This window comes from Pararge aegeria, chromosome 10 (genome assembly GCF_905163445.1).
Source record: "Pararge aegeria chromosome 10, ilParAegt1.1, whole genome shotgun sequence".
NCBI lineage: Eukaryota > Metazoa > Arthropoda > Insecta > Lepidoptera > Nymphalidae > Pararge > Pararge aegeria.
The window spans coordinates 15,494,286-15,507,683 of NC_053189.1; the positions used below are offsets into that span (position 1 = coordinate 15,494,286).

At 33.9% G+C, this 13,398-nt stretch overlaps 1 protein-coding gene across 21 annotated transcripts in view; it reads left to right on the forward strand.

Annotated features, from left to right (window-relative positions):
• The window catches only part of LOC120626775 (protein tramtrack, beta isoform), a 548,009-nt gene that overhangs the window by 403,681 nt on the left and 130,930 nt on the right, over positions 1–13,398 (forward strand). The window contains exons 5-6 of one of the 21 annotated variants that reach the window (XM_039894483.1): positions 9,278–9,421; positions 9,872–10,120. The exons of 19 other annotated variants lie outside the window; for them this stretch is intronic. In XM_039894483.1, coding sequence (XP_039750417.1) covers positions 9,278–9,421; positions 9,872–10,080 — 353 coding nt within the window. In that variant the 3' untranslated portion in view covers positions 10,081–10,120. Of the gene's footprint in view, positions 1–1,559; positions 1,829–9,277; positions 9,422–9,871; positions 10,121–13,398 lie in introns of those variants that run through there. One more of the 21 variants, XM_039894516.1, reaches the window with a different exon arrangement.

A 13,398-nucleotide genomic window follows, 5' to 3' on the forward strand; every position in this document is an offset into this window, starting at 1 on the left:
AAACCGGTTTTCATAAGTTCACAACGCGGCAACCAACTGATCTTGCTCGGTGGTTACAAATACTCAGTCAAACAGGTCACGAAAGTCGGTCCGTCTGTTAAAAAGAGATGGCACTGTTCCACACACAACGCAAGAGCCTGCAAGGCCTCTCTTACAACATTTGACGATGAAATCATAAAACTGAACACCGATCATAACCACAACGTTGTTAATGTGAAAAAGTATTAAATAAGGAAACCTGTGGACAGTTCTTAAATAAGTATATAATAAATTCCTTATTATATATTTGTCGTTTTCTTTTAATTAAATATCCATTCGTAGCATAACCAAGATATACATAGACAGATAGATAAATATATAGATAGATAGATATTTATTTGCATAAATAAATAAATAAATATACTACGACAATACACACACCGCCATCTAGCCCCAAAGTAGCGTAGCTTGTGTAATGGATGCTAAGATGACTATGAATATTTTTTTTATACGAATAATATAGCTAAATACTTATAAAATACACCCAGATACTGAAAAACATTCCTTTTCATCACACAAACATTTTTCCAGTTGTGGGAATCGAACCTTTCGAACGACCTTTGATCCAGAAAGCAAGTCGCTGCCCACTGCGCCAATCGGTCGTCTAAACATAATTACATAATTTATATACACGTTAACATAAATGCCATTTAAAAATCAATTACCAAGTCACAGTGTATTGCCATTAACTGACGTGCAAAGATTACAAACCATTGATTGCAATTAACACATAGAATACATTAAAACATGCAATTTTAATACAATACAGTAGCGTTAATTATAATATAAAAAATTAGAGTTAAAATTATTAAAAAAAAAAGATCCAATATCTATGAGGAAGGACAAAGGCTTGTTTTTACACAGTAGTTATACGTTAATAGTAATTCAGCCAAAGGGAAACAAAATGAGTATAAATAGAATATGTTTAACAAGGGACTACAACAAACCATGTCATTTCAAAGGCTATAGAATTGAGTTTTTAGTCCTGAGATAAACGCAATACTTCTTTCTCACTTGGACTGCGAGAAATAACACAAGGGATATACATTTTTAGCGCCAACGAATTTTCTTAATTTCTGGTGCTTTACGATTACCACCATTGTTTACAACGTTAATTATTTCCAATTACAGTTTATTGGCATGTTTTTTTTACTTTTTTGAGTATACGAAAACGAATGGAAATAATATACGTCTCATCAAAAATTTTCAATTTTCTTTCAACAACCGCTATGGGCCCACTGCCGATGAGCCACTTCACAAATAGAAGTGGATATTGAGTTTTTTGGTGGTAAGACGACCCATTTAAGAAAACGAGTGTAAATAATATCCATCTCATACGTGGTTACGAATAATTAACAGGTTTTGTAACATTCGCTATGCAATTGTCATCAGCATAAGTATATTAATGAACCACTGATGGGCCTTTTCTGTATATTGAGCTTAGACCCACCGCGTTGGTTCATTGTGGGTGAGCGGGCAAAGTGTCTATGACATTGAATTGAAACAATTTATCGTTGCAGGATTCTTCGTCAAGCCAATTATCATGGAATCGAATCGCGGCAACAAACTATTATTACACTTGGGTTATCGGTATCACCTGAAGAACGTTAGGAATGGGCATAACAAATATCTACCGAAGAATAGGAAGATTTTGTGGCGTTGTTCCACGCATAACGGGAAGGGGTGCAAAGCTACCCTGTACACCTTAGGTTATGATATAGTTAGTGTGAACTGCGCACATAATCATAAGCCTCCTACAATTCACTACCCATAAATCCGTTATACTCGTACACTTTATGTGTGTTAAATTTTTACGATGTAAAGGGCCGTATCCACGAGTCAACATTAATAAACGTCCCTCGTTAGATTTACCTTTGAAGTGAAACTTCTTTAGAATCGTTGTCATTTGAAACTCGATGCAACGGAAATGCGTCATGATAAAGAAACAAACACATAATTGTACAGGATTAAGCGAGAGAATGAGACAGAAGACGTTACAAATTTTGTTTTAGTTACCTTGGAAAGTGAATAATATAATTTTACATTAAACATTAAATATTTGACCTTGGTAAAAAATAAAAAAACCTGTCACTTATCCTAATACTCCTGATCAATCTTAATCTCTGGGAGGCTACTATCAGAAGTATCACTTCAGTCGTGTGTGAATTGCACAGGTTTTTTTTTATTTCAATAAATAAAAAATATTCATATCATAGGCTATTTATATTATATTCTTTAGACTTTTCGTTTCCCCAAGAGCTCAGGTGCAATATATTTACCTTTAAATTAAAAAGTACAGTTGCTACCAAAATATGTGTGATGTATAAAAGATCGTGAATAAAACCCTTAAATTTGTAAAAATATTATAAAATTTAAACTGTTACATATGTAATTAAAACCGACAAATGGTGAAATAAAATATGTTTGCTAAACTTCTGCATTTGTTGGGATATTACGGAGTTTGTTATTTCATCTCCTATGAGGTTTATTTTTCTTGAGACTAACTGTTAGGTATAATTTGTCGAGTAAAATTATTTAAATAGGTTGATTAAAATTAAAGAAGTAGGTACTAACTTGCTATGGGTCTATTACCGCTATTACAACTAAAAACAAATATAATCTATTTTATTATATATGTAATTAAATAAAATTATTGTTATAAATAACCAATGCTTTAATTTCCCTTTTTCTGGCGCCATCACTCGTGTGCGTTGTGGCCCGTAAAGGGTGCAACAGGGTAAGGAACACCTCGTACAAAGTGCCAACCTACCTACCTACCCTACGTAACCTAAATCAGTTATTTTGCTAGTCTGGTATGTTGAGCATCTGGTATAATGATAATCTGGTAAGTTAAGAATCTGGTATTATGCTCTGGAACGAATCTGGAGCGTCCATGTTTAATCTCATATAGCCGGAAATGATGCTTGGCGGCAGAAATAAGCATGGTGAGTATATAATATACAGTAGGTACTTACTCCCGGAAGAGATGTATCACAAAAAAGCTCTACCACTACTACACGTTTTCAATTTCACTCGATAATTGTACCTCCGCAATAATCACAAGAACTATTTTCACTTTATGAATTTAGAAACGACTTTTTGAAAATGAAGTTTAATTTGCTATATTCCGCGAACAGCAGGAGAATCTGTATGGTGTAATTTATAATTACTTCAATCCGTATACTCCTCACGAAACAGATCCTCGGCAATGTATGTAATATAACTTTGAATACCCTCTACGCACGTTTCGCTCCGAAACCGGAGCATCCTCAGGAGATGTTGATTTTACATTGAATAATTGTTAAGAAATGGCAAGAGAAAATCTGTATGTCACCATACAGATTCTCATTGCCTGCCTCTATCCAATATTTAGAAAAGACGATAAAAACATATTGTGCGTTTAGATAAGGCTAGTTTAATCCTAGGTACAAGAAGACGATCCTTATGCCTTGGTTCGTTGTCAAAATGCTGGCCTCGAGTTTTAAAGTACTCTGGATACCTTTTCACAAACAGACAAACTTCTTTTATATAAATGCAAGGTAGAGGTAATATTTTCAATTCCTTGAATAAAGGCTTGCAGCAACCGTTTTAATGTCATAAAAATCACATGCTTTAATAATCCGGCTATACGTATAAACGTATAGTCGGATTATTAAACAACAACAACAACAATTTGGTAATAATACCAAATTGTAAAACAAAGGATTACGTTTTTTTTTAGTCTCTCTATAAACACAGGAATTTAATTCAATTTATTCTTTGCAGATACACCAACATTTATGAACTCGCAGAAGGGAAATATTTTACTTGTCTTCAAGGGATATAAGTATTTTTTGAGAACAACCAAACGAACCGGTTTCGGACTTAAAAGGAGATGGGTGTGCGCAACCCATAGCAACACTCGCTATGGATGCTACGCCTCTATAGTAACCTTAGATAATACAATATTAAGAGTTAGCAATGGCCATGCCCATCAACCACAGTTTCCCCAGGAAGCATAATATACATCAATGCAATGACGGCGCTACAAACGATTATTTGACACATTTGACATAATAGAAAAAATACTTACTCCAAACGAATCAAATAAAATAAAAGCAAAAGGAATGACATCTTTATATACAACTCTGATCCAATTAAAAAAATATTCATTATTAGCTATATCTATACTTATTATTATGTTCTAGTCAAATACAATCGAAGCTTAGTAATATATATGATATTGCACTAAAATAGAAAAATTAAATTAAATCAAATGATATAGATAGATACTTTAAATTAGTGTTTTATAAATTCTTGAATAAGCAATATCAATTCTAACATAATATCATTGTGTAGAATATTTAAATTGTTATGATCATTGCGTCAGTCAAACTTCAAATTTATAACAACCGAGGCTATTCGAAATTCGTCAATTTTGAGTCAGTCTATAAAAAGTACTTTGTAGTCAGTATTACCATAACATACTCGTATCTTCCATTTATTTCTTTTTCGTAATATTTTTTTAGTTATGAAATAAAACGAAATCCTATATACTGCTATCTATTCAGTCTTATTCATAGGCAATCTAGATTTTAAAACAACATAATAACAATAATGTGTCTACCATAAGGAATATAATAGTTTAATATGGTAAAATTAAACTACAAAAAACGGAAAAAGGAATTAATACTATTAGTCAATAAAGTTTTCTAAATTAATATTCTTTAAGCGTGATAAAATATAGGTATTTTTTTATTTGTTGGGTTTCCGTGTGTTTTCTAAATAAATTCTAGACGAATAAGATTTTACCATTGTTCTTTATATGAAAGGACAGCATAAGACATCTATCTAACAATTTGCATTTGTTTTACAGAATTTCCAATATTCATACAGTCAAAGAAGGGGAACCCTTTGATATTGTTGTCCGGTTATAAATACTCGATGAAAAATGCAAAAAGAGTTGGCCCTTCGGTGCAGAAGAGATGGCAATGCTCCACGCATACAAACAGAGGATGCTGTGGCACTGTGATAACCTTTGACAACATGATCACAAAATTGAAGGACATCCACAACCACGGTCCCGTGCTATGACGCAGCTGAATCAAGAAATAGATTCACATATTCAACAACAAAAGGAGAATGATAAGCTGTAACACATGCTTGATACCGGGTAGTCGTAAGATGAAAGAAATTGTTGATATTAAAAACGGATGCACGCGAAGCAACTTCGGTTGCGTATCGTTTTTGATAACCCATGAGAGATAAAAAATCATATGGTGCATATTCCTCAAAAATTAAGGAAAATGAAACATTAAAAATGGTGGATTTTAATACAAATTTACGCCCAATTTGTGGTTGAATTAAGGAAATCCTTTCTCAGTAGATGCAACTTTGTAACAGACTACTCAAAGAATATTCTATTAACATTTCACATTTCTTAGTTCAGCCGTTAGGGTTGTAGGTTGTGTTTCATTTTGTCAGAATAAAGTCTTTTACAGTTTTAGATAATAAAAAAAATACAAGAGAAATATTTGACTTAAAGAGGGATATAATGTTTCATAGTCATTGATAGTTTATGAACCAGACAGTGGGCATATCCCCAAAAAATGCACGGAAACAGCATTGGGGTAGGTTTTAATCACATCATGTTGTTTCTGCTTCACGCTTGATGCATTCAATGGAATTTGATGTTCGACGGTTCAGAAGGGATGTTTCAGACGGGCTGGTATGAATACTGAGAACCCATTTCATAGAAAAAAAATACACATTTTATGAAATGTCTGATATAAAGAGCAGTAGACGCAGTACAAGTAGGCAGAGTTTACCTATTGTAAAATATTTTAAATTTGGCTAAAAGTTGAGCTTTAGGACATTAAGTATATGTTAGTTGTAGTATCAATCCGCAATTAAATAAAGATTATTAGAATAATATTATAGCGATGGTAAGATGCACGGAGACGTAAAAATTGGTTTTACAGAGAACTACTTAGAATCTACAATGAGAAAAAAGTTTTCTAAGCTCTAGGACTCATAATTGTTACAAGTTTTCGAATTTTTGCCTGAACTTTTTATCACATTTATTTTTGATGACTGTTTATATCAAACCAATTTTCACTATTTTGTAATAACACTGTAATCGTTTTAAAGTCATAAAGTCTACATGGCATGTTTTCTAGTCTTCTTGATTGAATAACAGAGTTTTTTTTTTTTTTTTCTTTTTATTGATGAAAGACTTACAAATTTTTTACAAATATTTCAGCTTGTTACATATTGTAGGGCCAAATGTCGCATGCATAATATTTCATATGGTATATAAATATATGAGTATAGAATAGTATTTTGTATGTTTAAAAGATAATTGTGAATGTCTAGAACTAATTTTGTCTAGACATAACTTTTGAAAATATTGTAATGTAGAAATTAAAATTCAATATACTTTAATAGATTGAATACTGTTTCTATCTTTCAAAATAGTTATATTACATCACATCAAAACAATTAATAGAACTCAATATAAAAATTCTTGACTGAATCTGAGTACGTGTTGGTGATCGCAGCACATGGTGTTAGAGGCACATCGCAGGACGCTGCTACTCGTTCTATATTATATTCCTTTAGTCGTCTCGTAAGACACCCGCGGGTTAAAAACGGGTGGCAACAACTGTATCTAGATCTGCCGTCACCACGCATTTTTATATATCATCATGCTTAAACGGGATTTTAATTTCAGATGGAATACCGAAGTTCATAGGGTCGCAGCGGGGACACAAACTGATATTGCTTTCTGGATACAAATATTATATGAATAATTACAAAGCTCTGGGCACTAGTTCCAAGAAGAGATGGGCCTGTTCCACCCACGTGGCGCGCGGATGTAGAGCCTTCATAAATACGATAGACGATGAAATTGTATTTCTAAACACTGTTCACAATCACAAGCCAGCATTGAAAAAGAAGATCACTTCATATAATTACTAAACAATATTATTTATAAATAAGTATATAAATTTTAGAGGTACCTATTTGTAATAACGAAATGCACGATAAAGCTTTTGAATTTAATTAAAATTTTCCAAAAATATTGGGAAATAACGAGCAAATTAATATCACATTGCACAATTATTTTCTGTTTTGCGTTGACCTTCACCTATTCAGGCGTTTTTTGGTATTCCCGCGAGTGTTATATTCTTATTATATTAACATGATTTGTAATGTTATGAATGAAAAGGCATAAATAAATGAACTATAATTTTCAGTGTTACTCTTTCACGTAGAATATTATTTATGCATGAATTCTCTAAATAGCTTAGCTAGCTTATCATTGCACGATGTATGCCTAAATAAGACGGGCTCACAGATACTACGGCACATAGATTCCGTGATCTCCAGTCGCCAACAGGTAGCAACAAAAAAAATCTACAACTTATTATTTAATACAATACAGTTTTTGTTTAATTTTGAAAAATAAGTTAATTTATGTGTTTAATGGTGTGCAAAATGCGTCGAATAATGCTTCAAGCTTTAACAGTCTCAATGCTTAACGTGATTTTTCAAGTTCAAAAGAGTACATTTTTCAGATCCCTTAGATTGCAACGTGCAATACATCGAATCCAACCGCGGTAACCTGTTATTGTTGAGCAAAGGCTATACATACTCGTTGAAGTATAAGAACCGTGAAGGCAGGCGGCAACTTTGGCGGTGCTCGTCTAATGCTAGCCGGGGCTGTCCTGCCCTACTTACTACGCTGGATCGAGCTGTTGTTGGTCTGAAGTATCCACATGACCATGACCCATCCTATATAGATCGGACTTACTCCTACTATACCTAAATGAGACAGTTTGTTTTGTTTCTTGCACGCAGCATGTTTCAAGAAATGTTTTGGAGTTACCAAAACCTTCGTTGAAACAATTATGAGATTTAAAAAAAAACTAAATTCTTTTATTTCAAGTAACCCTAGTTTATAAGCACTTGAAACGTTAAGTCAGTCTGTTAGTAGTGACTCTACCACCCGTTCGAAAGGCAGATTCTACCGAAATAAGCCCACAAACTATTGAAATATACTATATTATACTTATGCATTGGTAGACCCAAAATTACCTTAGTAATTATATTATAAAAGTATAAACTCGATCCCAAAAATTACCTCTGTACGGATATTAAGTAAATGTCACATTTATGCCAATTTTGAGTAAGTCGGTTGATCATAGTCACTATTCGTTTATAAAGAGCGATATTTCGTCTTACTAATACGATATAGTTATAACCAATAATACTATTTTGTCCATGTGTCTCAGAGAGTGATCTCTCGCTTTTATAATGATGCTATAGGTACGCAAAGTAGGCTAAATACTAATTTTAGCTCAGTCTAATTTACACAATTAGTACTTATACGTTCTCTATGTGTTACTCTAGAAGCTGTTTACATTGATGGCAGAAAAGGAAAGAAATTGATAAGTCTCGGAGGTTATTTATACACATTGCATATAGAAAGGGAGATTGGCGGAATGACTAAATCGAGATGGCGGTGTTTGACACATTGCACGAAAGGATGCCGAGCCACTATTTATACCATAGGTAGTACTCTCGTTTCAGTAAAGGATTACCATAATCATTAACAAATGATAACGGACACGATTTTGAAGCACTAACTTATCATCTAAACAATTTGGAAATTATTTCTGGTAAAATATCGATGTGTATTTTTAAGTGTTTCTTTTTTCTCCTTGTTACCTTTCTTTAGCATTTTTATATAGTTTTACGAATGTAGGTGGATTTATGATTATTCCAAGTCTATGTTTTCCTGGCAGAGTTTGCTACTAAATATTAAGGCTATCTATTGTTTTCTATTTTTGTCTTTAATTAAGAAAATAAAAAGAAGAAAAAAGTTAGAAGTTCTTTTATTTTCTTAATTTGTACTGGTGCGTAATTTAGATTACAAATAAAGGTAAAATTTAAAAAAATAAAAACTTTTTAAATAAAGCGGATTTGCATAAGTAATAAATCCAATATATCTTTATATATATATTTCTTGTGTGCGTGTGTATGTCACTGAACTCCTCCTAGATTACTGGACCGATTTGAATGAATTTTTCGTTATTCGTTGGGGTGGCACCCTGGATGGTTTACATTCACAAATCAACCCGACAGATGGCGCTGGGGTCAGCTAGTAATATATAAAGATTTGATGACTTGTTTGTTTAATATTTTACTTAATAAAACTGTATGTAGTTTTAGGTTAATAAATACTCTTTTTCAGGTAATACCATACAGTACGCGGTAGGGAGACGCGGTAATCGCTTGTTAAAGTTTGAAGAATTCTACTACTCCATACATCGTACGAAAAACATCGGGTCAAGCTTGAGAATTAGGTGGCGCTGTTGTTTACACAATTCAAAAGGGTGTAAGGCTTTTATATATACCATTGATGGTAACATAGTCAATGCTTGTTTAGAACACAGTCACAAAGATAAATATTTTCCGATGTAACAATGTAGACTTTTATTTCATCATCAATTAAACCTGCTGCAATTTAGCTCACTAACACCTACGTTTCATGCAGTATTTGTTGCATTTCGTAACGCAAACGTGATCCTGTTTAAAGAACCCGACGGTTTCACAATAAATCTGCATATACCGACAATGAACATTAAGCTTAATTCGATATTTGTACTTAAAACCAAACAGATCTTCAGATCTTCTGCAGTGTACTCTCTACACACGCTACGACACCGGAACATCCTCAGAAGATGTTGACTTTACAATGTTCAATTGTTAAGTCCTATTCTGTACATACTGACGCTAAATCTACGTAATGAAAGCCGAATTATTTCTTAATGGATTGTACATTTAGTTCCAGTTCCAATATTCATCGAAGGAAAAAGAGGCAGAAAATTACTTCGAGTTGGTTACCATACATACACCTTGCACCTTATGAAACATACCCACGGAATAGCGAAACTCAGATGGCGCTGTTTGACCCACTACATGAAAGGATGCAAAGCGGTTATATACACCGTTGAGAATACCGTTGTGACTGCCAAATTAGACCATAATCATTGATCTAACTTATTATCTAGCTTAAATAAAGGTTTCCGATGAATCGCGAACTTTATTTCCGTTTCTTGAAGCTATTCTTCCTTTTACGAGTAGCAAAAATTAGATTAGGGTGACTTTGTGACAGCTGGTTGGCGCAGTGGGATGCGACCCTGCTGTCTGAGTCCAAGACCGTGGGATCGATCCCACAACTGAAAAATGTTTGTGTGATGAAAATGAATGTTTTTAGTGCATGGGTGTTTATCTGAATATTATGAGTGTTTATGTGTATTATATTCATAAAAATATTCGTCAGCCATAATACAAGCTACGCTTACTTTGGGGCTTAGATAGCGATGCGTGTATTGTAGTATATGTATAGCATAGGTATATATATTCCGGTTGAAACAAAAGTTGCAAGCGCAGAAGTAAACGAAGGATGAAAGTTCGAAGGAGATTATCCAGAATGCTAAACCGTCAATCACGCGTTACTCTTAATAACGGGAGTGACGTTGTAATGTACCTACTCTCCAACGTACAGGGGACTTCACTCCAGGTGACTCAACTCCTCCCAAATCTTCCAAAAGACTAAGAAAAGGAAAAAAGGAAGGTATAAATAGCGGAATGTAGACAAAAAAATATCTGGCTTTGGGAGAGGCCTTCAGTTCAGCCGTGGCTGGTTAGGCTATCAATGATGAAACAATGATGATCAAGGATAAAACAATGAAATACGAATGTTCAAGAGATCAGCGCGTTTAAACGAAAAAAATATTCGTAGTCTTATTTGTCAATTTTTGTCTCGGTTTTTCTTTTTGTTTATTTATAATATTTTATGGTACGTCGTGAATATAAATGAACAAAAGTCACAATTCATAGTCACTGGTACATTTTGAGTTGCATTAACAACGTTCAGTGCGGTAACTTGGGATAGATACAGTAGCGTGTGATCGGTATAGTTTGTAAATGTAAGTGGGTGTTGGGCCAATGATCGCAAAAATTATATCAATACATCTATTTGTATAAGGCTTTTGTGGCTCAAAATATAATATATACAGCGTGTAACCGAATTACGAAAAACCGTTGAAGTGTGCATAAGTATTTAGGAATATTAGGAATCAACCTGGAAACATATTAAATCAACGATGGTAAGTAAACTATCGCCTATAGAACGCTCCACTTGGCATGCAATGAGCACGTCCTGCCCTGTGTCAGTCAATTTGAGGCGTAAGTGTTAAACCTCATGTGCCTGTAATTACACCGGCATCCTTGCCCTTCTGACCACAGCATTGCGCCAATGCTGCTTAGCGGCAGAAATAAGCATGGCGATAATACTTCCACGGACGAGATCCGTCACAAAAAGCTCTACGACTTCTAGGTGTTTAGTATTACCAATTATCATTGTCTACTGAAGGCTTTGAATTTTAAACTACTTGTTTTTCATTCCCTTCATATTCGATTTCTTTAAGTTTAAAATATACAACAACAAACCTATATGGATTTAATGGTATTTCCATTAAGATGACTTCCTGAAATTCCACAAATTTGCACTACCTTTTTCGATCAATGGTTATAAGTATTTCTTAAATGTAGTTCAACGGGTACATACCACGATAATATTTTGGATTTGTCGATAGTTGCACGGGATTCGTGTCCCGTCTATAAGAATGTTTATACTTTATTACTCCCTTCAATGGGTAGTTGGAATAAAGACGAAATTGCGTTTCTGTAAAAATACAAGAAACAACATTCAAAGCCCTTACATCTTTAAAATCAAATCATTTCTTCTTAAAATAAACTCTTAAATATCTTTTTTAAATGTCACTTATCACTGAAAAAACATTGGTGATCGGGAACACGATCCATGCAACTGGGTCGAAATATCGACAAATCCAAAATATTATCGTGGTATGTACCCGTTGAACTATATTTAAGAAATGTTCATAAACCACGAAAATCTTAGTTTAAAATCTTTGGTTATAAGTATGCTTGCGGCCTAATGTCTGTTTTCCTTGCATTGCAGGTATAACCTTCGAAAGAAACAGGAACGGTAATACAGTTCTCATGTGCGATGGTTGGACGTTCCGTATGAATCGCAGGCGGGATTCGAACGTCACCGCGAAACAAAGATGGAGGTGTTCAAGGTTCGGCTATTGTAAAGCAGCTATTCACACAATCGGGGATGTCGTTATTAAAACCAATTTGAAACACAACCATTGATTTTCATTAATAATAACAGAGACTTTTATATACATAATTTATTAAAAACTTTATCTAGGAAATTTAAAAGTTGTTTTATTTTCGCATCTGTAATTCTTTACACATTATACCTGGCATTCGTTACGATGTTATGCCATATATCTATTTAATCTTAACGATTATTTTCGATTTTACTGAGGTAGCATTGGTAGGGCACATTACTCGAAACCGATGGATGTTGAGTTGCCAAGGTGCTGAAGTGGCGGCCTCGCACTGGAAATCAGAGTGTTGGTAGAACCCCGGCGAGGGGGACAAATGACGTCAAACGAGTCGCTGGGAGCCACTGGCAAAAACTACGCCTTTTGAACCTCCAAATGACTTATCTCCAGTAGTGAATGACAATTGGTTGACATGATGATGATTACGATACTTACTGCTTATTTCATTTGAAAGTTTATTTTTCATTTTAAAGATTTCTAGACGCAATTAGAACACAAAATGATGTCTTCTAGGTTTGGTTATTGTAGGGTAGCTATTCATTTCTATACCCGTCGATATCGTTATTTAAATCAATTTCAAGATTTCAAGATCACATCCATTGGTTACTCCATCCATACATTCTGAATAGCTGGCCATATTATGGTTGGTCATTTAGCATGCATAATAGAAGGGATATCGGCGTCACTATGAAACAAAGATGGCGGTGTTCGAGATTCAAAAACTGTAAAGCCGCCATAAACGCTGTCGACTCGTGTTTAAGTTTTCACCCACAAATATAATAATAACAGTATTTTATTTTTGATTAAAAGCATTTTATTTTGATTTGATATACTTTCTAGACTTCGACGAAATAAGGTTTGCTTTTTTACTTTATTTAAATATTATTCCCCTAAATTTATACATTCGGAATGACCAACATATTATGGCTGGTCATTTAGCATGCATAATAGAAGGGATTTCGGCGTCACAGTGAAACAAAAATGGCGGTGTTCGAGATTCAAAAACTGTAAAGCAGCCATACATCGTATTAAAGACTCGTATTTAAGTTTTTAACACACCAATAATAACAGTGTTTTATTTTGATTTTGATTAAAAGCGTTATATTTTAATTTGATATACTTTTTAGACTTCGAAGAAATAAGGATTGTT